The sequence below is a fragment of the Canis lupus genome, chromosome 22 (genome assembly GCF_003254725.2).
Source record: "Canis lupus dingo isolate Sandy chromosome 22, ASM325472v2, whole genome shotgun sequence".
In the NCBI taxonomy this organism is placed as follows: Eukaryota; Metazoa; Chordata; class Mammalia; order Carnivora; family Canidae; genus Canis; species Canis lupus.
Genome location: NC_064264.1, coordinates 6011101 through 6033955, shown reverse-complemented (window position 1 = coordinate 6033955; position 22855 = coordinate 6011101). Strand labels below are relative to the sequence as shown.

General features: G+C 35.3%; 1 protein-coding gene across 2 annotated transcripts in view; it reads right to left on the bottom strand.

The window, feature by feature from the left end:
• The window catches only part of NUFIP1 (nuclear FMR1 interacting protein 1), a 74492-nt gene that overhangs the window by 30864 nt on the left and 20773 nt on the right, over positions 1-22855 (bottom strand). For both annotated transcript variants that reach the window (XM_049099194.1, XM_025478235.3), the window contains exons 7-9: positions 15829-16022; positions 6164-6280; positions 69-286 (exon numbers count right to left, since the gene is read on the bottom strand). In XM_049099194.1, coding sequence (XP_048955151.1) covers positions 69-286; positions 6164-6280; positions 15829-16022 — 529 coding nt within the window. The remainder of the gene's footprint in view (positions 1-68; positions 287-6163; positions 6281-15828; positions 16023-22855) is intronic.

Here is a 22855-nt window from a genome sequence, read left to right as displayed (position 1 = left end):
ACCCAGTGGCTCTGGCTTCATCACCTGAGAAGAAAAGAGAGATCAGAATGTAAAGAAAAGTCACTTACCATTTCCAGGAGATATGGATGGTGTGTCCTTGGTTCAAATAAGGTATGATAGTTGTGATAATCTTTTTTCCTCTTAGGGTTTGTCTTTTTAAAACTTTTCTTTGGGCTCCTATAGTTTTTAACAGTCACTTTAACATTGTTCCTTGATCTCTTAGGAGTATTGTTATGAAGAACCTCATCTTCCACCAGAATGTCTGCTTCAGTCTTAATGGGAGCTTCTAAATGTGATGAGAACAAATACAAAAACAATAAAAAAACAGGTAAACTTCCAAAAATAACCCAAAAAGTCATAATACTCCCCCCAGTAGCCATAATCCTGGCTACTTATTAATAAAAACTAGGCATTTTCAATGCAGTACAGTATTTTTCAGATTGGAAATATAACTGCCAATAATTGAAGAGATTACCACAAAGAGCTGCAGGAAGTGATCTCGATGAAGGAAATAGTATCAGATGGAAACTTGCATCTACCCAAAGGAATGAAGAGTGTCAGAAACCGTCAATATAGGGGTAAATACAAAAAGACATTTTTTTCTGATTTGAAAAAGGTTTTAAAGATAACTGACTACTCTAAGCAAAAATAGAAACAATGTATGTGGGATTCATAACACCTGTAGGAAAATCTGATAACAAGAGCATAAAGGAAGGGAAGAGGAAAATGTAAGTATATTGCTATAAAATTCTTAAATTACATATATGAAATGGTATAATACCACTGAAAGTATATTGTGATAAGCTGAAGCTACATACTATATATAGACCAACTCCTAAAAAGCAAAACAAAGAGGTTCAACAAATAAACCCATATTTACACTGCCCTAATAATAAGACAGCATAAATCCAAAGGCAAGAAAGAAGGAAAACAGAACAAAGACAAAAAGAAACAGCCATATCAATAATTACAATATATATAAATAACTTAAACATCCCACTTAAAAGGGTGAGTGGTCAGACTGGGGGAAGAGAGAATGTGGGGAACAAGATCAACTACATAATGTCTACAAGAAACCAACCTTAAATTGTTGGCAGTTCTTGCTTTGCACAAACAGAACGGAGATGAAATCTCAGTTATCAAGGAAGTATGAAGCAAAGACTGTCTGTGACCAGACACAGATTAAAAGCAAAAGGAGGAAAGAAAATACGATACATATAGCAATCATAAAAAAGCTGGATCGGCTACATCAATATCAGACAAAGGAGACTTCAGAATAGGGACCATCACCAGGGACAAAGAAGGACAGTTCATAAGGATAAAGAAATCAATTCATCAAGAAGATAAAACAGTAACACCTAATAACAGAATTTCATTATACGTGTAGCAAAAGCTTAAAAGAACTGAAACAAGAAAAAGACAAATCCATTATTAAGGTTGGAGACAATTTTAACACTTTGCTCTCAGTAACTGAAGAACAATTAAACAGAAAATGAGCAGGAATATAGAAGACCTGAGTACCCTAACAACTCAAACTGACAAACACTCAATCCAAGATACGTTTTTGTCAAGTTCACATAAACATTCACTTGTGCTAGGCTATAAAACAAGTCTCAATAAGCTGGAAAAACAAAAAACAAAAAATGCCTGGCAAGTGTACAAAGTATGCTCTCTGACTGTAACAGAATTCAAGTAAAATCAGTTAACAGAAAACTATCTAGAAAACCTCCAATCTCTGGAAACTAAACAACATATGTCTAAATAACCCATGAGTTAAAGAACAAATCATGAGATGTTAGAAAATATTTTTTAAAAAATAAAAATGAAAACATAATGTAAATTTATAGGATGCAGCTAAAGCAGTGCATGGAGACAAATTTATAGTTTTGATTGCTTTTATTAGAAATAAAGAAAAGCCTAAAATCAATTATCTGAACTTCCACTAAATCAGATAGTGAAAAGAGAGGAAATAACAGAGTGAAAAATCAATGAATTACAAGCAGACAATAAAGAAAAATATAAATAGAAAAATCAGAAGTTGGTACACTCTAAAAGATTAACAAAATTAATAAACATCTAGCAAGATTGAGCAAGAAAAAAAGAAAAAAATACCATTTAATAATATGAGGAATCAAAGGGGGGATATCACTACAGATCCTACAGATATCACAAGAAAATATTATGAACAACTTTATGCCAATAAATTTGACAACAGAAATGAAACAGATTTTTTTGAAAAACACAAATTACCAAACTGAACAAGAAAAATCAGAAAATCTGAATAGTCCTCTACCTATTAAGGAAATTTAATTCATAATTGAAAGTCTACCCCCTCCTCTAAAATGCCAGGTACAGATAACTCCATTACTGAATTCTACAAATAAGACAAAATGGTAGCAATCCTACACAAAGTCTTAAAAAAGAGGTGGAGGAAATAGATCCCACTCATACCAAATCCAGACAAAGTCATTATAAGAAAAGAAAAACACATCCTTCATGACCATGGAGGTAAATATCTTTAACAAATAAATAAAGATAGTAAATAAATATCTTTTATAAATTATTAGTAAAAGACCAAGTAGATTTTATTTCAGGAATAAAGGTTGGTTTGATACTTGAAAATCAATCAATATATTTCACCATATTAAGAAGAATAAAGAAAAGAACCATATGATTAGTTGAAAACTGACAAGTTTTAAGGATCTCCTCCTCTCACTCCTAAAATGGTTATTCTGTATTTCTGACAAGGTGATATGATATAAAGAATTCAATTCTAGAAGGTGGGAGACTGGGTTCAATTGCCTGGACAAGAGTATAGGAATCTAATCATATCCCTCAAAACCTTCAACACCCAAGTATTACATAAGACCAAATGTGATAACTACCTTTGAAACAAAGTACAGGGTAATAAGTCTTAGAAGCATAAATCCTAGTCCCAAACTGTTAGGTTCAAGTTCTAGTTTCATCACATACTAGTTGCGATCTTCAGGCAAGTTACTTATCTCTGCCTAAATATCCTCACAAATAATGGCACCTGCTACATGAAGTTACTGTGATAACTAAATGAGTAAAGCACATAAAACAGGACCTGACCCAGAATCAACAATATATAAAGAATATGCTATGACAGGGGTGCCTGGGTGGCTCAGTCAGTTAAGCATCTGACTCTTGATTTTAGCTCAAGTCATGATCTCAGGGTTGTATGACTGAGCCCCCAAGCCAGGTTCTACATAGCATGGAGCCTGCTTGAGATTCGCTCTCCCTCTCTACCCAACTCAAGTGCACATCATGCACACTCTCTAGCTCAAAAAGAAAAAAAAAAAAAAGAATTTGCTATAATGATAGTGGTTTTGATGTGCCCTCAAAGTGATAGAAAAAAGAAAAAAAAATCAGAAATGTAACCATAAAAGGAGCAAAGAATTCAAGTGGTTTATAGAGTTCAAAACTATGAGAATAATAACAAAAGGCAATAAGAAAAGACAGAGTTCTAATTTCTATTATTCCCTTCCCCTTCAAGTATTGGTCTTCCAATCCAGGAATACAAAAGTCAAATGAATCAGAGCTTACACTGTCAATTTTCTGCTAAGGAACGAGGAACCAGAACCATTTATATTTTTCTTGAGGCTCACAACATTTCCCAGCTTAGTATCATATTTTAATGCAATGTTTATCAATTCAAATAAATTTAAAATATAACCACTGCACTTTTTCAAACCTATAAATCCTTTTTGGCATGTGGTCTTTAAACATGAGTTTTCAATGGAGGACCTCCAGTCACAGCCCAAATCATTTTGAAAAAACAACAATTTTGGAGAGCTATAAAACTGTGCTTAACTTCTAACATGGCAAAACAAAAACAAAAAACTAACATGTAAAATCTGGAAGAGATTTCAAACTAATTGATTTGGAAATATTACTCATTGAAATTTTCTTTCCTATGTATAGCTTAATGATTTTGAAATCCCCAAAGCCAAGCTTAGCCTCTTGTTTTGTTTCAGTCTTTCTTAAGGGACTCCTTCCTTGTTTAAAACTGTTTCTGGAAAAAAAGCACAATTCATGTTTAAAATCCTCTATATACCTGTATTAACTCCTAAGTTGAGATAGATATTAACTAAGATGATACAATTGTTTAAATCTGTGAGGAATCAGAATGCTCCCCTCCATTTAAAATCCACTTAAGTAAGGAGCCTTCTAGATGCTATTTCATAGCTCAGAGAAAGCCCACTTTATTTCTTTGGTTTATTTCTTCCAAAGTCCCTATGTGTCAATATGCTATCCTACAGCCCAGAATTTACAATGGAAGTTGGAAACTTGCTAGTGACCTGGATGGCTCAATAAAGCTGAATTCAAACTACATAAAATAATTCTTAGGCCTTAGGAATGTGAAGCAAAGGCTTTTTCCTTCAAGCAGGGCATTTTAGACAATCAGTAAAAATAAATTCATATAAGGTAAAATTTATCTTTTAATAGACAATATCTTGTTATCTTTAAGAAAAGGCTATGCATTTCTGTTCAGGAAGACAGTAAATGTAACACAGAGAATGCCTAAAACGAAAGTTGGTGTTTAAGATTTTTCAGTCCCAAACCTAGGCTTTACAACAGCTCTGCCACATACTAACTTTGCAAAGAAGTTAAGCTTAAGGTTCCATAAATGAAGGAGTGGAATCTCAAAGATCACTCCCAGTTTCCTTTCTTTCTTCTAATTTAAAAATGGTGGCAGCCTCAAAATTAAGACATGAGAATGAAAGTATTAAATGTTTCATCTTAAGAGAGAGAGAGAGAGAGAGAGGAGAGCATTAGTGCAACTTGTTTTTATAAAATTCAGTAATCTGGTAATAGCTTTCATTGCTATCACCCGTCATAAATACAAGCGATAAGCAAGAAATGTAATATGTGTTTAAAGAATAACTCCATCTTCATATCAGTGTACTGGAAACAAGAGTAAAGAAATAAATACTGTTTTTCTTAAAATTAAAATAAAAACAAGAAGAGGCAACCATCAGTTAAGAAATACTCTGATAAGGCCAAAGTAGTTTGTATTTCAAAATTCAAGTAGCTTTTAACCAGCTACCACAGTAAACCACGGTCCATTAAAAAAAGAAGAAAAATCCCTATGTTACGGATACATCTAAACATTATCCTTCATATTAAATCCCAACTCTTTCTCCTTCAACATCTTCCAACTACAGAGTGATTATCTCTAATTTAATCAACATTAAAAGTGCTGCCATCTTCATCCAATTACACTCAAATCTTCCTTTCTTTTTACACACTCACTTGCAGACCCTGTACTCTTATCTTCAGTACAGCTCCTACTGTGATTACACATCTTGTACAGAGACACATACACAGGAATTCTCTCATGGTTGGTAAAGCCCAAATAAATTCACCATGCAGAGCCAGGTTTCCAACAGAAGGACACAGACTTATTCATTAAACAAATGCTGATTATTTATATGAACCTTGGGTTTATAATTGACACATTAGATTAATAACATAATAACTCTTTTAGGTGACCCTAAAAAAAGACGCTACGTTAAGCTGGTTTATTATCATCTTTAAAGGTCAGACATGTATCCTGCACATCACTGACTCCTCAGAAAAAACCTTGAAGGAATTCCATTTTATCCAGTCTTTGAAACATACAGGCTAACTCAACCACAAGCACAGAGTTATTGTGTTCTCCAAATGAGGCAATTTATGTAAATATGCTCTATAAAAAATAACGTTCTATATACATGTAAGGAATTCTACCATCCACTTTGTCACAAAGGACCTCTATTCATCTACCAAAGGTGCTATAAACATGTTAAGACAAGAATTGAGAGTAGGAAACAACAAATTAACTTTCTTTGCTGTATCTTTTAGAATTGTCTTTGATTCCATTAATGGCATATTATCTCTTCCCTTTCCTATTCTGTCACTGTATTATTTTTGCCCTTTTCTCCCAGGCTAACAACACATTTCCTCATTTCTCCAGCTTTCCTTTATCCCATGCTAACATCACTTCTGAATCAAATGAAAAATATGAAGATTAAATAAACAATGCTCTTGATACATTTTGTCCTCAGAAAGACATACATGAAATGATGCTACTGATGCACAGTATACATCAAATTCAAAGAGCAATAAAACAAACCTATCAACTGAGGCCATGACTTACCTTCTGGCTCACTCTCTGACCCTGAGAGACTACCATAGCTGCTCATTAGTGAGCACAGGGCTGGTGTCACTTCCTTGGGTATGACCGTACTTTGTGGTTTCTCCTCTTTATCAGATTCTGAAAAAAAAAAAAAAAAAAACAGGAATGAGATAAAACAGTATACCAAAAACATCCACCACCATAAAAAAGAAAGCTGACAGGTCCCCTACTCCTTATATGTTAGTGAAAAGAAAGTAATTTCTGATCATTTCCTTAATCTTTCCCAAAAACAAAATTCAGGAAACTTGAAATTTTTTCCTTGGTTTATTTACATCTTCATGGTCAGAGAAGCTACTTGCCCCAAAGAGAACACAGAAGGCCAATGGAAGCTATATACAGCTTAGTTACTTACCATGCTTCACACATTACGGAATTTGAGCCTTCTCTAAGTTAATTATACAGTCTTTGCTAATTAATTTATTTTACCTTATTAGGCTATTATGCTATTAATTAATTTTATTAGGTAATAGGAAGGCCAAGGCCAGAAATTTATTTAACTTCACTGGATTAGGAATAAATAATAAAAAAATATCTACTTTTCTTGTTTTTAAGACTAAGTTTTGAGGGCACAAATAAAATTTAACCATTCTATATATAAAAGCTTAGTCAAAGACTTATGCTGAAATGAATTCACCCAAAGTTTTTATTATTTAGAACTTCTAAGAACTTAAGTAAACAAGCCAAGCCAGAGAACTTAGCAAGTACCAAAGAGCCTGCCAAAGGTAAAGCGTTTGATCAGAGCCCATGGAGCCTAGTTGTAGCCTCAGGACACCACCTATTACATTTGTTTTTGGCAGCTCTAAAAATGTATTACATTTAGTCTAAACAATCAATAAAAAATAAAGCCTGACTGAAGAATGAAGACAGGAAGTAACCTGTCTATGTAATGTACCGGCTCAACCCCCAAGTAATATGAAACATTTCAAGACAGCATTGAACATTCACCAAGTCAGTCTAGGGGAAAACAAAACATGCTAGTAGAAATTGGGGCTATACTTCTATGTGAATATGGAACTGCACATACTGGTGGATGAAGTTAAATCCCCTCTTCTCCACCCATCCACCCTACCCAGCACCATACCCTCCAAAAACTGCTCGTCAATTTTAAGGTAACTTCTCATCTTTTCTTATGAATTAATAAAGAGAAAGAAAAATATGCAGTTTATATATAAATTACTAGTGGACTAAACAGAATCTACAAAATATTAATATGGAGACTGTTCATCTCATTGTTTATTTTTTTTTCATCTCATTGTTTAAATGATGATAAGCCAAACTATTATTTCTTTCTAAGACTCAAAGAGAGGTACTGAAAAGCACAATACAGTTGACTATAACACTCTTAAAAGAATGAGTTTATTTAATCCTTAGGAGGTATCATTTTCACTATTAATTACAGATGATGAAACTGAAATTCAGAGAATCTGAGTAACTTTTCCTTCAGGTAACAAAATTATGCAACAATTGGATCAAAGTTAAATCGGGGCTGATTCCAAGTTCCAATTCTTAACTAATGGGCTAGAATATCTCCTACAGATACATAAAGTCCTCTTATTAAAATGAAGCCATCCGGGGGATGCCTGGGTGGCTCAGAGGTTTAGCACCGCCTTCAGCCCAGGGCGTGATCCTGGAGACCCAGGATCGAGTCCCACATCAGGCTCCCTGCATGGAGCCTGCTTCTCCCTCTCCCTGTGTCTCTGCCCCTCTCTCTCGGTCTCTCACAAATAAATAAATAAAATCTTTAAAAAAAAAATGAAGCCATCATACCAAAATGTCTCTATGGTCAATAAAAATGCTAATAAATGTCTTCTTCCAGCTATGGTGCCATTTCTCCGTTCCCTGTTACAGCAAAACGATAAACAACTACCTGAAGTACTTAGATGTGAACAAGTACAAGCTATAGGAGAGAAAGGGTTTGGCTTTGTTCAGTACTGTATCCTTAGAGCCTAGAACAGTACCTAAGTGCTGAACAAATATTTGAAGAACAAACTGTTGCATGAATGAGTAAAGACGAGTTCAAAAAGGCTAACTGGTACTGAACGATAGGGCTAGGAAAAGGTGGAGCCCAACACAAACCTAGTTCTGTCTGGATTCAAAGCTCGTTTTTTTTTTTTTCTTTCTTTTCTTTAATAACATGATTCCATTTTTATTTTTAAAAATAATATACACATGATAAGAAAAATATTAAAAAGATATACAACAAAATGTGAGCAGTGGCTGTCTCTGTAGATTAAGAACATAGGGGTTTTTTTAAATGCTCTTCAGTTTTTGTTTTTATAATCAGAACATAACAGAAAAATACTGGAAAATAAACTCTGAAGGAAAATATTTCCTCGCAATTCAAGAAGTGGAGAGCAAGGCTTTAATTGGCCTACATATCACCTCTTTCCCTGTCTTTTTTTAATAACTTTATATTTGAAACAATTTTAGATTTACACAAATGTTGCAAAGATAGTACAGAGAACTTCCATGTACCCTACCATCCAGCTTCCCCCTTACATAACCGTGACACATTATCGTAGCTACCAAATAAATTAACATTGGTATAATACTACCAAAGCTACAGACTATATTGTAATTTCACTAGTTTTTCCAGTAATACTCTTTGCTTGTTTCAGGATCCAATCCATCATATCACATTATACATTTAGTTATCGTGACTCCTTATCTGTGTCTTCCCCAAATCTGTGACAATCTGTCAGTATTTCTTTGTCTTTAATGAACTTGACACTTTTGAAGACTACTGGTCAGTTGTAGAATGGCCCTTAGCTAGGGTCTGTCTTATGTTTTTTTGATGATTACATGGAGGCTATGGATTTTAGGTAGTGCACTTCTCATCACATCATATCAGGAGTCCATGACATCAACATGGCTTATTACTAGTAATGTTAACCTTGATCTCTTGGTGGTCTGCCTGCTTTGCTATATAAAGTTACAATTTTTTGTATTATTCTGTTTTTTAAAATGATTAAGTTTAGCCCATACTCAAGGGGAAGGAAATTAATTAAGCTCCCGCCTCTTAGAGTAAGGAATAGCAAAGAAATTTAGACATATGTTAAAACCACCACGGTAACTAATATTTAGGGGGAGATATTTTGAAACTATATAAATACTCTGTTTTACCTTAAAGATTTGCCACTAATTTTACCACTCATCAGTGGATCTTGGCTGAAATAATTATTACTGTGGTGTTTTTAATGGTGACTTTTTATTTCCTTCACTTCTTCTACAATTATTTATTAGAATTCTTCGTAAGATCCGTCCCTTCTTCCTTATTTTTTATTTATATCAGTATGGATTCATGGATATTTATTTTATTCTTTGGGTTATAATCTATTGTTATTTATTTTGTGGTTTGAATTATTCCAACTTTGGCCATTGGGAGCATTTTCCAGTTGGTCCCTATATACTTCTGACATGTTCACAATTCTGATGCTTTCTTGAGCACTTTCCTACCTTCTGGCACTATTAAGATGCTCTAGGTTCACTTTGTATTTTCTCTGTCCCAGCTCTACAATCGATCATTTCTCCAAAAGGCCCTAATTTCTTCAATTGGAGAATGGTAAAACCACAATCTGGATATGTGGTGTATTCATTATCAGGACTGTCACAAAGTTCACTATACTTGAGTGCCTCCCCATGGGTAAGAGTTAGGACTTCACACAAGTGAACAATTGCTCTCCTAGGCTGCTCTCCCTCGGTTATGTTTCAGGAATCCATGACCTGTAATAACACTTTGAAAAGAGGTTATCAGTCGTTTTGGCCCTATCAAAACATCCTTTTTAGTGACTTTTCATCTGGAAAAAAAAAAAAAAAAAAAAGGCTGTTCCCAAAGTCCCTTGGATCTACTAGCAGTTCGAATATAGGCATTTTCAACAGCTGGAAAGATTTATGCTGAAGGCACTGTACTGGCTGACAAAATAAGACTCCAGGAAATTCACTCACTTTTTAACAAAAACAGTCAAAACCCCTCTCTAAATGAAAAATGCGGGATCCCTGGGTGGCGCAGCGGTTTGGCGCCTGCCTTTGGCCCAGGGCGCGATCCTGGAGACCCGGGATCGAATCCCACGTCGGGCTCCCGGTGCATGGAGCCTGCTTCTCCCTCTGCCTGTGTCTCTGCCTCTCTCTCTCTCTCTCTGTGACTATCATAAATAAATTAAAAAAAAAAAAATCTTTAAATGAAAAATGCCAGTATAAAGATGGGAGCAATGAAGATGATAAAATCAAACTTTAAAATGATTACAAAATACCAGCTCAAATAATTTCTCTTACTGTTAAAACCTTAGCAATACCTCTCTATCTCATACATACACATCATATGCCCTCTGACCAAATATATAAATATATTAATCTAAAATTTATCAATGGACTATGATTTTTTGAAGTCAGAGAGACTTCTCTGAATTATAATACTGGACAAGCAGAATGTAGCACCTCAAGTAAATCCCTACTGAAATGAAAAGAGAGAAAAAAAATACATCTTTTTTTAAGGCCTGCCTAAGTACAAACACTAGTTATAAAAGCTTCCCATTCAGCTTCTTTCTACAACTTATTTACTTGTCTCTCCCCCTTCATCCCCCTACTCTATCTTGTTGCCTTTATGAAGTAAAACACAATTACATGCTCTAGCCTCAAGAAGATTTCTAGATACCCTAAAGAAAAAGCAATCTGTTGAAAGTCACCCTAAAAAAATGGAAACCTTGCTTTCTGCACCCCGATGTTTATAGCAGCAATGGCCACAATAGCCAAACTGTGGAAAGAGCCTTGTTGTCCATCGAAAGATGAATGGATAAAGAAGATGTGGTTAATGTATACAATGGAATATTACTCAGCCGTTAGAAACGACAAATACCCACCATTTGCTTCAACGTGGATGGAACTGGAGGGTATTATGCTGAGTGAAGTAAGTCAATCGGAGAAGGACAAACATTGTATGTTCTCATTCATTTGGGGAATATAAATAATAGTGAAAGGGTATATAAGGGAAGGGAGAAGAAATGTGTGGGAAATATCAGAAACGGAGACAGAACATAAAGACTCCTAACTCTGGGAAACAAACTAGGGGTGGTGGAAGGGGAGGAGGGCGGGGGGTGGGGGTGAATGGGTGACGGGCACCGAGGGGGGCAAACTGAACACCAATAAAAAATAAATTTATTATAAAAATAAATAAATAAATAAAATAAAATAAAATGAAACCTTGCTTTATGGTTTCCAACTCTCAAAAACAAACATTAACAATGAACATTCACGACAGCTAATATGCTGGCTTATTCTTATTTTAACATCTATCTTTTAAATACCAGAAGCCCACCTCACTTAAATGTCAGTGCACACACTGACATCCTCCAGTGGGTTCTATGACAATAGCTATATTTATACTATAATGAATGACTAACAAATTGTATCTTTTGTGTTCAGGTAGATGCTGAGGCACTTCAGTCAGTGATGCTTAATGTACATTAGTGAGCAGCTCTTCTCTTTCTAGCTCAGACAACGCTTATTAAAACCACGGGTCAGGAAAGACATAAAACATGCTGCATTTACATTTAAACAACAGCAACAAAATAAACATAGTCCTAACTAATGAGATACCAAAAAAAGATTTAAAACAACAACATTGTGAGGACACTAGTTAGCAGAACATACAAGGAACTAAAAAAAATATGGTGCCATTAAGAACATCTAGTGAAAACAGGTCATATTCAAAACTGATAAACTGGGAGACTCCAAATGACAGGCTTTCCCTTTGAAGCAATAACAATCCCCAGTTTAAAGCACCTAATTAATGAGAGTTCACTTACTACCAACTACCACAAAAAATACTAATTTTCTAAGCATGATCTGGTCTGTAAATATCCTGGAAAACTACTGTCTTATTTAAATGTGAATGCTGATATCTAGATAAGGTTCTGAGTCCATCCCGTCCCCCCCCCCCCCCCCATCTATAAAGGAAAGAAATGTAAGGCATCGGGCCATTTTCATTTTAAAAGTGAAATTAGTGATGAAAAGTACTAACTGCCACCTTAGAGCATGAATAGGGTCAGATCATTACAATGCTGCCCCATGACAACAACCTTGAATAATGAACACAACTGATCTTAATGTTGGCTCGCTCTGGCCTAAGAAGGAAGTTGCCTCCAAACAAGTGTAAAACTAAGAGATCAGAGAGTAGGCATGCTGGGAATATTTAAGCATGTGGAAAAATGGTACACATAGTTTTTTGTAGCTATACCTGGAGTGAAAAGTTGAAGAACCAACCAAACTATTGATTTGGGAATTGTAAATATCCAGAAGAAATTCCAGGTAAAAGATGACATGAATTTAAATGAAATCTTTTCTACAAAATTAAGTTACCCTAACTTGATCCTTTTTTTATTTCCTTAAAGAATAATATTATTAAAAAAAAGAAAAAATAGTAATATTATAAATCTATAACTTACTTGTAAGATTTTTACATTCACGACTTACATAATTATCTTTGGCCCTCAATATAGGTAAAGGTCTCCACATTGACACCAAAATAAAATTACTTGAGGTCTCTCATATCATTACTCCTAGGAATCTGACTAAACACTTTCTATCACGAGGATGAAAGATACTTACTACTGTTTCTCACATCTAAAGTATCTCCTGAAGACCTAGATACAGGCTTAATAGAGCAAAATATATAATCATCTTTTTGTTGGTATTTCACCAGATTACCATATATTGAAATACTGCTTTAAAAATGAGAAACAGGGACGCCCAGGTGGCTCAGTGGTTGAGCTTCTGCCTTCAGCTCAGGGCATGATCCTGAAGTCCTGGGATGGAGTTCCGCATCAGGCTCCCCACAGAGAGCCTGCTTCTCCCCCTATCTATGTCTCTGCCTCTCTCCATGTGTCTCTCATGAATAAATAAATAAAATCTTTTTAAAAATAAATAAAAATAAAAATGAGAAACAGGGGTGCCTGGGTGGTTCAGTTGGTTAAGTGTATGCCTTCAGCTCAGGTCATGATCTCAGGGTCCTGGGATCTAGCCCTGCCTCAGGCTCCCTGCTCAGCAAGGAGCCTGCTTCCTCCTCTCACTCTGCCTCTATGCTCTCCCTATCTCTTTCTCAAATAAATAAATAAATAAAATATTTTTAAAATAAAAAATAAAAATGAGAAAACAAAGAGGGGCCTAGCTGGTTCAATCAATAGAGCATGTGACTCTTGATCTAGGGTTGGGAATTTGAGCCCCATGTTGGGTGCAGAGATTTATTTTTTTTTTTAAAGATTTTATTTATTTATTTATTCATGAGAGACACAGAGAGAGAGAGGCAGAGACAGAGGCAGAGGGAGAAGCAGGCTCCATGCAGGGAGCCTGATGCGGGACTCGATCCTGGGTCTCCAGAATCACTCCCTGGGCCGAAGGCGGTGCTAAACTGCTGAGCCACCAGGGCTGTCCCAAGAGATTTTTTTTTTTTTTTTAAAAAGAGAGCAAGAGAGAAAGAGAGAGGAAGAAAACAGAAGTACCCATCTACCAAAGCTAACAGAATGATGACTTCAACATTAGAGTCCCTTGAATGTTCATTTAGAGAACTGCATGAAGAATTACATAATTTTCAAATTAGTAACTTACTAATTATAACAGTATTCTCAGTATTCTTTGTATCTGTGTTTCAAGTATTCTAATGACATGAAAGTTCATATTTGGATATAGATGGTTTTAATCATCAAGGTCATACACTGTAAATCTGAAAAAGTGTGGGCACTAACATCTTTTGAAGGAAAAAAAAAATCAGTGCCCAAGAGTAATCTTGGCCCCAAACATCATCTGCCTTTTCTTTGCTATCATCAGCAAGGATAAAAAGATGCCTTTTCTAAACTCTCTCCCACATCTCAACTATCCTAGGCTCATACAGTATTTTTTTAGATAAATTCAAACTTCACATTTAGAAGCATAGAGTCTAGTGGAATCAGACTCCTAAATTCAAACAGCTGGGCTAAGGTAAATTATTTACCCTGTGTCCCTCAGTTCTAAAATGCAAGTAGCAGGACACCTGGGTGGCTCAGTTGTTGAGCGTCTGCCTTCGGCTCAGGGCATGATCCTAGGTCCGGGGATTGAGTCCCACATTGGGCTCCCTTCAAGGAGCCTGCTTCTCCCTCTGTCTATGTCTCTCTCTCGCTCTCTCTCTGTACCTCTCATGAATGAACAAATAAAATCTTAAAAAAAATAAATAAAACACAAGTAGCAACAGTATATATGCACTGTAAAAGATCTGAAAACTGGAAACACATGTATAAAGCATGTAGAACACCATTAGTACCTTACTCAATAAGTATTAGTTGGTGTTAAAATAATTATTATTATTCTAACTAAATTATAAGCTGTTATTCTTAGCCAAGATCCTTTCCATCTTAATTCCGTCATTGAATTAGTTATCTCATTTCTTGCCATCTGTAAGTTTAATAATTTGCCATGTTTATCATAGAAGCCACTATCTTCCAAGCTAAACAGGGCCTGCTAGCATCAGTCCACTCACTTATATTCTTTCTTTGCAGAAGAGAAAACACATGCAGTAAGATAAAGCCTCATAATGTTATTGGAAGGAAAGGTAGTAGAAATATTTACATCTACATTTACATTTTGCGGAAGGGAAAACGGAGCCTCAGAGGCTGGATGATATCTATGTGGTTAGCAGCATTTTGGTCCTTTAATTTTTCAACTTATTAAGGCAGAGTAAGGGAATTCAAAGCTAATATAAATATATTCTATACGCTGAGGAAGAACAGTATCAATTATAATGAAACAGTAATATTTACTCAGAGGGATCTTATTCATGCTCAGCAGCATAAATGATAACTGGCTTCCGTTGAAATACTCACTTCATAGGTGGGGAAAAATTAACCTAATTGAGCAAATTTGAATCTGTAGCATCAATATATTGAAAACAATTTCTTTTTTAAAAGACTTACTTATTTTAGAGAGAGTCAGAGCACGGGAGTGGAGGGTGGTGGGCAGGAGGGAAACAAAGGGAGAGAGAGAGAGAGCATCCCAAGCAAACTCCTCACTGAGCATAGAGCCTGACATGGGGCTCCATCTCATGACCTGATCATGACCTGAGCCAAAATCAAGAGTCGGATGCTTAACTGACAGAGTAACTAACCCACACACTCCCATACAAAACAATCTGAAAACAATTTCCAAGGTTACACCATACAATGGGGGCACCTGGGTAGCTCAGTTCGTTAAGTGTCTGCCTTCAGTTCAGGTCATGATCCCAGAGACCTGGGATCCAGCCCCACGCCAGGCTCTCTGCTCAGCAAAGAGTCTGCTTCTCTCTCTCATTCTACCTCTGTACTCTCCCTCTCTCTGTAATAAATAAAATATTTTTTAAAAGATTATACCATACTATGAAAATTAGCCAATAAATATAATTTTTTCCATATCCTGCCTGCTTCACACACTCATTCCCCAAGATTCAGAAAAGATATCCTGAAATGAGGGTTTTGACAAGACACTTCTATTATAAATAAAAACAAAAGCATCATTCTATTTTTTTTACATATTTGTCATTAAACTCTCCACAAACAATGCTGTGAAGAATCAACTGTAGGATCATGTTCTATGCATTTGTAAACACGCGGCTTTCCTGTTTAGCTTACCAGAATCAGTGTTTACTAAAACACCCAGAGGGTCTGAATTTGCTTCAGGTGGATCTTCAGGTTTCGAATCACGCAAGCAATTGCCAGATCCAATGGCCGCTTTCTGTCCAACACAGTCATTTTTCCATTTGTGATGCCTGCCGGGACTTCTGATCTTTGCCATCTGTGAATGTCTGGACATCCCCTTCATCTTGCTGGAGTGAGAAAAATGCAACTCTTAATATGAAAGGCAATGACCTCTCAAGAAAAACCTAAAAAATACTGACCACAAAAGAAATTTAGCTGCCGTATCAATCATTTGTAGCCTAGTACATTAAAGAAATCAAAATAAATAAACTCGATGGCTTCCAAAGACAGAGAACTTTATGGTAGATCTTTAAAAGAATAATACACCACAATATATTTTACTTTTATCAATTCTGAGATGCACATTTCCTCCCGTATTTTAACCCCTCTGAAAATGGTCCACGTTGTATGATGAACAGCAGGTGAATTTAATGGGCAGAATTCTTTCATTCTGATTGTACATAAAAGTGTTTTTTAGTTAACTTTCATCTATTCATTCTCTAAGAGTCTTAGTTTCTAACGCATTTACAAATACTCTGCCTTGTTTGATCTTCATAACAACTCTTTGAAATAAATTAGACAGGTAACTATTCTCTTTACAGGATAAACTTAAAGATTATAAACTGAGCACAATTTCACAGCTACTTCAAATCAAGTGCCCTCTCAACAACTATAATTACTCCTCTTAGAAGAACAAATGCTTATATGAGCATATTCTAGGGTAAACTAGGTGTAGAAAAAATTTCAAAAAAAAAAGGTTCATTATACATTCTCAGTAGACAATAATACAAGGTATCCTTCGGTAGGGCTGAGTTTTCATAAAAATACATGTTTTTTTTCTCATTTGTCATTTATCAGAATTTTTTTCTTCATTAATAATGGAAGCTGCAGTTAGAAATACAGAAATTAGGACTCTGGGTTTAAATCCCAATTTTGCCACTTACTAGCTGTGCCTCTTTGACAATATTAATATCCAATATTAATGTTTGTTTACTCTCATTTGTAGAAAGGGAATCTTAGAGACATAGATTTAATATAAAGTGCCGCAATGAGTCCTTAATAAATGGTAATTATTACTATAACATTCTCTAAAAATTTGCTAAACCAACATATTCAGTTAGTATTTCTATAATCCAAAGGTTCTTAATCCTTTTTAGGGTGGCCATAACCCTTACAGTCTTGTTCCAAAAAATCATATATATACTCCAAATTTTGCAGAAAGCCATAGACCAATTTCCAATGTTCCAACCATGGAAGGTAGGCCTCAACAATGTCATCACAGGTAAAACAAGTAGTTTCTGCCTCTGGCCCACCAGCCCCATGAGGATAATGCTTTCGTTAGACGCCATTCACAGATGCCTTCCCTGTTTCCTGCTCCAATGGCACCTGACCACAGATGGCTTTTAAATGATCATCTTTAAGGTATTCACTAATAAGCAATGAGTTAGAATGACATTTTTAAAAGATTTTTTTTTAAGTAATCTCTACACCCAACATGGGGCTAGAACTCACAACCCCAAGATCAAAAGTCTCATGCTATACTGACTAAGCCAGCCAGGTGCCCCTAGAATGACCTTTAACTGATCAGATCAATAAGACTTCGTTGAAAGTGGTATATCTGGTATTTGCACTACCCCTACTTTTGAGGGAGGAGTTCCTTTACACTGTTGCTTGACAATCATTTAAAAGGAAAAGTTTATTTAATCAACACTTAAAAATACTTATACAAAGTACAGATTTACATGAATGTGGAGAGATTAAGGAATAATTATAACTAAAAAGCTAACAGGGAAGTAGAATATCAAAACATTATTCATTCAGTTAATCCAAAAGAAGGCAAGGGGGCATCTGAGTGGCTCAGCTGGTTAAGCATTGAACTCTTGATCGCCACTTAGGTCTTGGTCTCAGGGTCATGAGTTCAAGATCCATGCTGGGGCTGGTCATGGAGCTTCCTCAAAACAGTAACAACAAACAAAAGAAGGCAAGGAAGGAAATAAAAGAAAAAAATAGGACATGTTAAAAAAAGGATAATGGGAGACTGAAACCCAACTATATTAATTACTTTAAATTTCATGAAAAGATAAAGATCATGGACTTAGATAATAAAAAATAAAACCAGATTATATATTCTCTAAGAAATATACTTTTTTTTTTTTAAGAAATATACTTTTAAATACACACATATGAAAGTCTAAAAGGAAAAGGTGGAAAACTATCCTTTCCCTTGTACCATATTGCCACCAGTCCCAAGTCAGGTGACTGCTTTCCAGAGGATCTTTTTTGGACTCTATTCTGTTCTATTTACCTATCCTTGGACAATACCACACTACTGCCATCTCTTTCTTAGCTGTCTAGATCCTTTGGATTTTCATATAAATCTTAAACTTATTAATACTAACCCCTTCCACTACCTACAAAACAAAACAAAATTAAACTAAACTAGCTGGGGTTTTGACTAGGATCAATTTGGAAAAATAATCATATAGAGTCTTCTAGTCCATGAACATTATGCATATCCCTCCATTTACTAGGTCTTTATTTTTCTGAGCAACATTTTACATCTTTTAGTATAGAAATATTACAAGTCTTTTATTAGATGCATTCCTAGGTATTTGATATTTTGATAGTATTGTCAATAGTATCTTCTAAATTTTCATTTTCTAATTGTTGTTAGCATGTAGAAATGCAATGGATTTTTTTTTTTAAATAGTGACTTTATATATATTTAGCACCCTTGCTAAATTCACTTTATTAACTCTAATTACAGATGTTTGGATTTTTTTTTTTTTTTACATATACAGTCATGCTGACTCTTAACAAAGGACAGTTAATTCTTCCTTTTCTTTTTTTTTGAAAGATTTTATTTATTTTATTTATTTAAGACCCTAGAGAAACCAAGATACCTAAAGGATCAAGCTGTTCTAAGTACTTTAGCTGTGTTCCTAGAAAAAAGTCCAAAAATATTTTTAGTAGGGACCCCTGCATGGCTCAGTGGTTTAGCATCTGCCTTTGGCTCAGGTGTGATCTCAGGGACCTGGGATCAAGTCCCGCATCAGGCTCCCCCCACTGGGAGCTTGCTTCTCCCTCTCTGCCTATGTCTCTGCCTCTCTTGATATGTCTCTCGTGAACAAATAAAATCTTTAAAAACATTTTTTTTAGAAATATGAAAATATGCAACAAGTTCCTAATGTCTAGTATCCAATAAAAAATTACCAGGCCTGAAAAATAAGGCAGAAAAATATGACCCATAATAAAGACAAAGATCAATCAAAACTAATCTAGAACTGACACAAATATTAGAACGAACAGAAAAAGAAATTAAAAGTTATAACTATATTCCAAAATGTTCAAAAATTAAGTAGAGACATGAAAGATATTTTTAAAAGATCCAAAGCAAACTTAAGATGAAAACCGCAATGTCTATGATGAAAAAAGGCAAAATATACACCAAGAGGTTAAAGAAAGATTAGATACTGCATAAGATAAATGAACATAAAGGCATAGCTATAGAAACTATCCAAAATGAGACAAAGGGAAAAAAGAATTTTAAAAAGTAAGAAGAGCATTACCACGCTAAGGGACAAATTTAAGCAGCCTAATATGCATCTAAATGGAGTCTCAGAACATGAGAGACTCCTAACTCTGGGAAACGAACTGGGGGTGGTGGTGGAAGGGGAGGTGGGGGGGGGGCAGTGGGAGTGACTGGGTGACGGGCACTTGATGGGATGAGCACTCGATGTTATTCTATATGTTGGCAAATTGAACACCAATAAAAAATAAATTTATATTATAAATAAATAAATAAATAAATAAATAAATAAATAAATAGATAAATGGAGTCTCTGAAGGGCAGAGATAGAAAAAAATATTTGAAGAAGTTATGATCAAAATTTTTCCAAAATTGATAGAAATCATAAACTCATTTACACCAAGAATTTCAACAAATCCTAGGCACAAGAAACATGAAGAAAATGATGCAAAGGCACATCATTATCAAATTGTTTAAGCCAGTGATAAAGAAGAAATATTAAAGTAGCCAGCAAAAAAAGCATTTTATGTAAAGGAACCAAATAATGATAACAGCAGATTTCTTTGGAAACAATGCAAATGAAAAGACAATGGAGCAAAATCTTTAAAGTTAATTAAAAAAGCAAAACTAAAACTAACCAAAAAAATCTGTTAAACTAGAATTGTGTATCGAAGAAAAATATCTTTCAAAAAGGACAGCAAAGAAAGATCTTTTTCAACACACAATGCTGAAGGAATTCACCTCCAACAGATTCTTACTACAAAACGTCAAAGAGTCTTTTAGGCAAAAGGAAAATGCTATCAGATGAAAAGATGGATCAACACTAACGAGTGAAGTGTACAGAAATGGTTAACTATGTAGGTATCCCAGCCTTCAGCCAGGCTAGATTAGTCATCAGCTAACCAATCCCCAGCTGTGACTGACCCTTGTCAAGATCAGCAGATATGTCTAACTGAACCCCAGCTGACCCCAGATGTCTGAGTAATTAATACTTACTACTATATGGGGGGAGGGGGAGAGGACACTCATTAAGAGAGTAAAAAGGCAAGTCGCAAATTATGAGGGTATATTTGCAATATATATGCTATACTCAAGAAAGGATTTGTGTCCTAAGTTAATAACTCCTAGAAATCAAGAAAAGCAATCCAATTAAGAACTGGTCAAAAAACTTGAACTGGCACTTCATGAGAAAATAACAAAATGCTAATAAGCATATAAAAAGGTGCCCAACATCACTAGTCAAGAGAGAAATGGTAGGACATGAGGAAAAGGTGCAACCAAGCATTAACCAAAGAGAGCAATTAGATGCACAATCAGTAGGAGTGTAAATTGGTACAACTGTTATGGAAAACTGTTTGGCTTTATCTATTAAACCTAAATATATAGATGCCCAATGATCCAGCATATACATATATATGGGTCTGTGTGTATATATAGATACATATACACATATATATATGACCAGTAAAAATGGGTACTTATGTCTCCAAAAGACATGTAAAAGAATGTTCATCGCAGTTTTATTCCTTATAACCCAAACTGGAAACAACCCAAATGTCCAACAGTAGAATGGATATTCTCAAAAATGAGTTCTTCACGATAATAAGAATGAACAGTTTAGAGCTACACACAGTATGGATGAATACGACAAAATAATTCCAAATTACAGAAATCACAAACCAAAGAATATACATTATATGATTCTACTTATATAAGGTTCCAGAGCATGCAAAATAAATCTATGATGACAGAAATCAGAAAAGAGGTCATTTTTGTGGGGAAGCAATAAACTAGAGAGAGCCAAAGAAAGATTTATGAGGTAAAGCTGTTTTGTGTATTATTAATCTGTTTGGAAGTTACATAGGTGTGTAGGTGTGGGTATGTATATAAATTCAAGTTGTACATTTGAGATTTGTATATTTTATTTATATTAAAAATAAACTTCAGGGCAGCCCGGGTGGCTCAGCAGTTTAGTGCCACCTTCAGCCCAGGGTGTGATCTTGGAGACCCGGGATCGAGTCCCACGTCGGGCTCCCTGAGAAGCCTGCTTCTCCCTCTGCCTGTGTCTGTGCCTCTCAATCTCTCTGTGTGTCTCTCATGAATAAATAAACAAATCTTCAAAAATAAATAAATAAAACTTCAGTAAGAAAGTGGAAAAAAATTCTATGAAGGTGAGGGATTGGGAAAAATAGGGTGTCTCACTCATTGCTAGCAGGAGAGTTAACTATGATAGTTATTTGGCAATTAGCCATTAATATTACAAATACACATACGTTGGGGGCACCTCAGTAGCTCAGTCAGTTAAGCTTCTGACTCTTGATTTCAGCTCAGGTCATGGTCTCAGAGTTGTGGGATCGAGCCCCCATTAGGTTCCACACTCAGCGGGGAGTCTTCTTGGGATCTCTCTCCCCTCCTCCCCATGCTCTCTCTCCCTTTCGCTCTCTAATAAATAAATATATCTTTAAAAAAAAATAGCAAATTGAATTTAAATTAAAAAAAAACTACACGTACATCTTTTGACTCAGCAAATCCACTTCTAGGAATCCATCCTCAGAAATACTTGTATCTGTGTAAAATGTATGTAGAGGGTAATAATGACAAATTTTTATTAGTAAAATATTGGTAAGAACTTCTGTATCTGCCAATAGGAAATTAATTTAAAAAAAAAAAAAACCCTGGGCAGCCCTGGTGGCGCAGCGGTTTAGCGCCGCCTGCAGCCCGGGGTGTGATCCTGGAGATCCAGGATCAAGTCCCGCGTCAGGCTCCCTGCATGGAGCCTGCTTCTCCTTCTCCCTCTGCCTGTGTCTCTGCCTCTCTCTCTCTCTCTCTCTCTCTCTCTGTGTCTGTCATAGAATAAATAAATAAAATCTTATAAATAAATAAGTAAATAAATAAAAATAAAAATAAAAATAAAAGCCTGTGGGAATCCTTAGGGTTCTACACATCCTTGAAGAATGAGGACACTAGTTAAGCATTAATATCTCCAAGTATATCATTTGGCTAAAAAAAATAAAATGTAAAATAATGTCAAAAAAGGGGGAAAAAAGACTATTATCTGATGTGCTGTATGCAAATGAAGTATCTCTGGAAGGATAAAATGGGTTGTCCCTGGGAAGAAGAACAATTTAGCTAGGAAACAAAGACAAAAGATTTATTAGCAATAGATCTTTTTGAAAACCACATTTAAAAATACAATTTAAAGAAATTTGAAGTAAAAAACATAAAAGCAAAGATTTTAGGGATCCCTGGGTGGCGCAGCGGTTTAGCATCTGCCTTTGGCCCACGGCGTGATCCTGGAGATCCAGGATCGAATCCCACGTCAGGCTCCCGGTTGCATGGAGCCTGCTTCTCTCTCTCTCTCTCTCTCTCTCTCTCTCTCTGTGACTATCATAAATTAAAAAAAAAAAAAAAAAAAATTCAAAGATTTTAGAA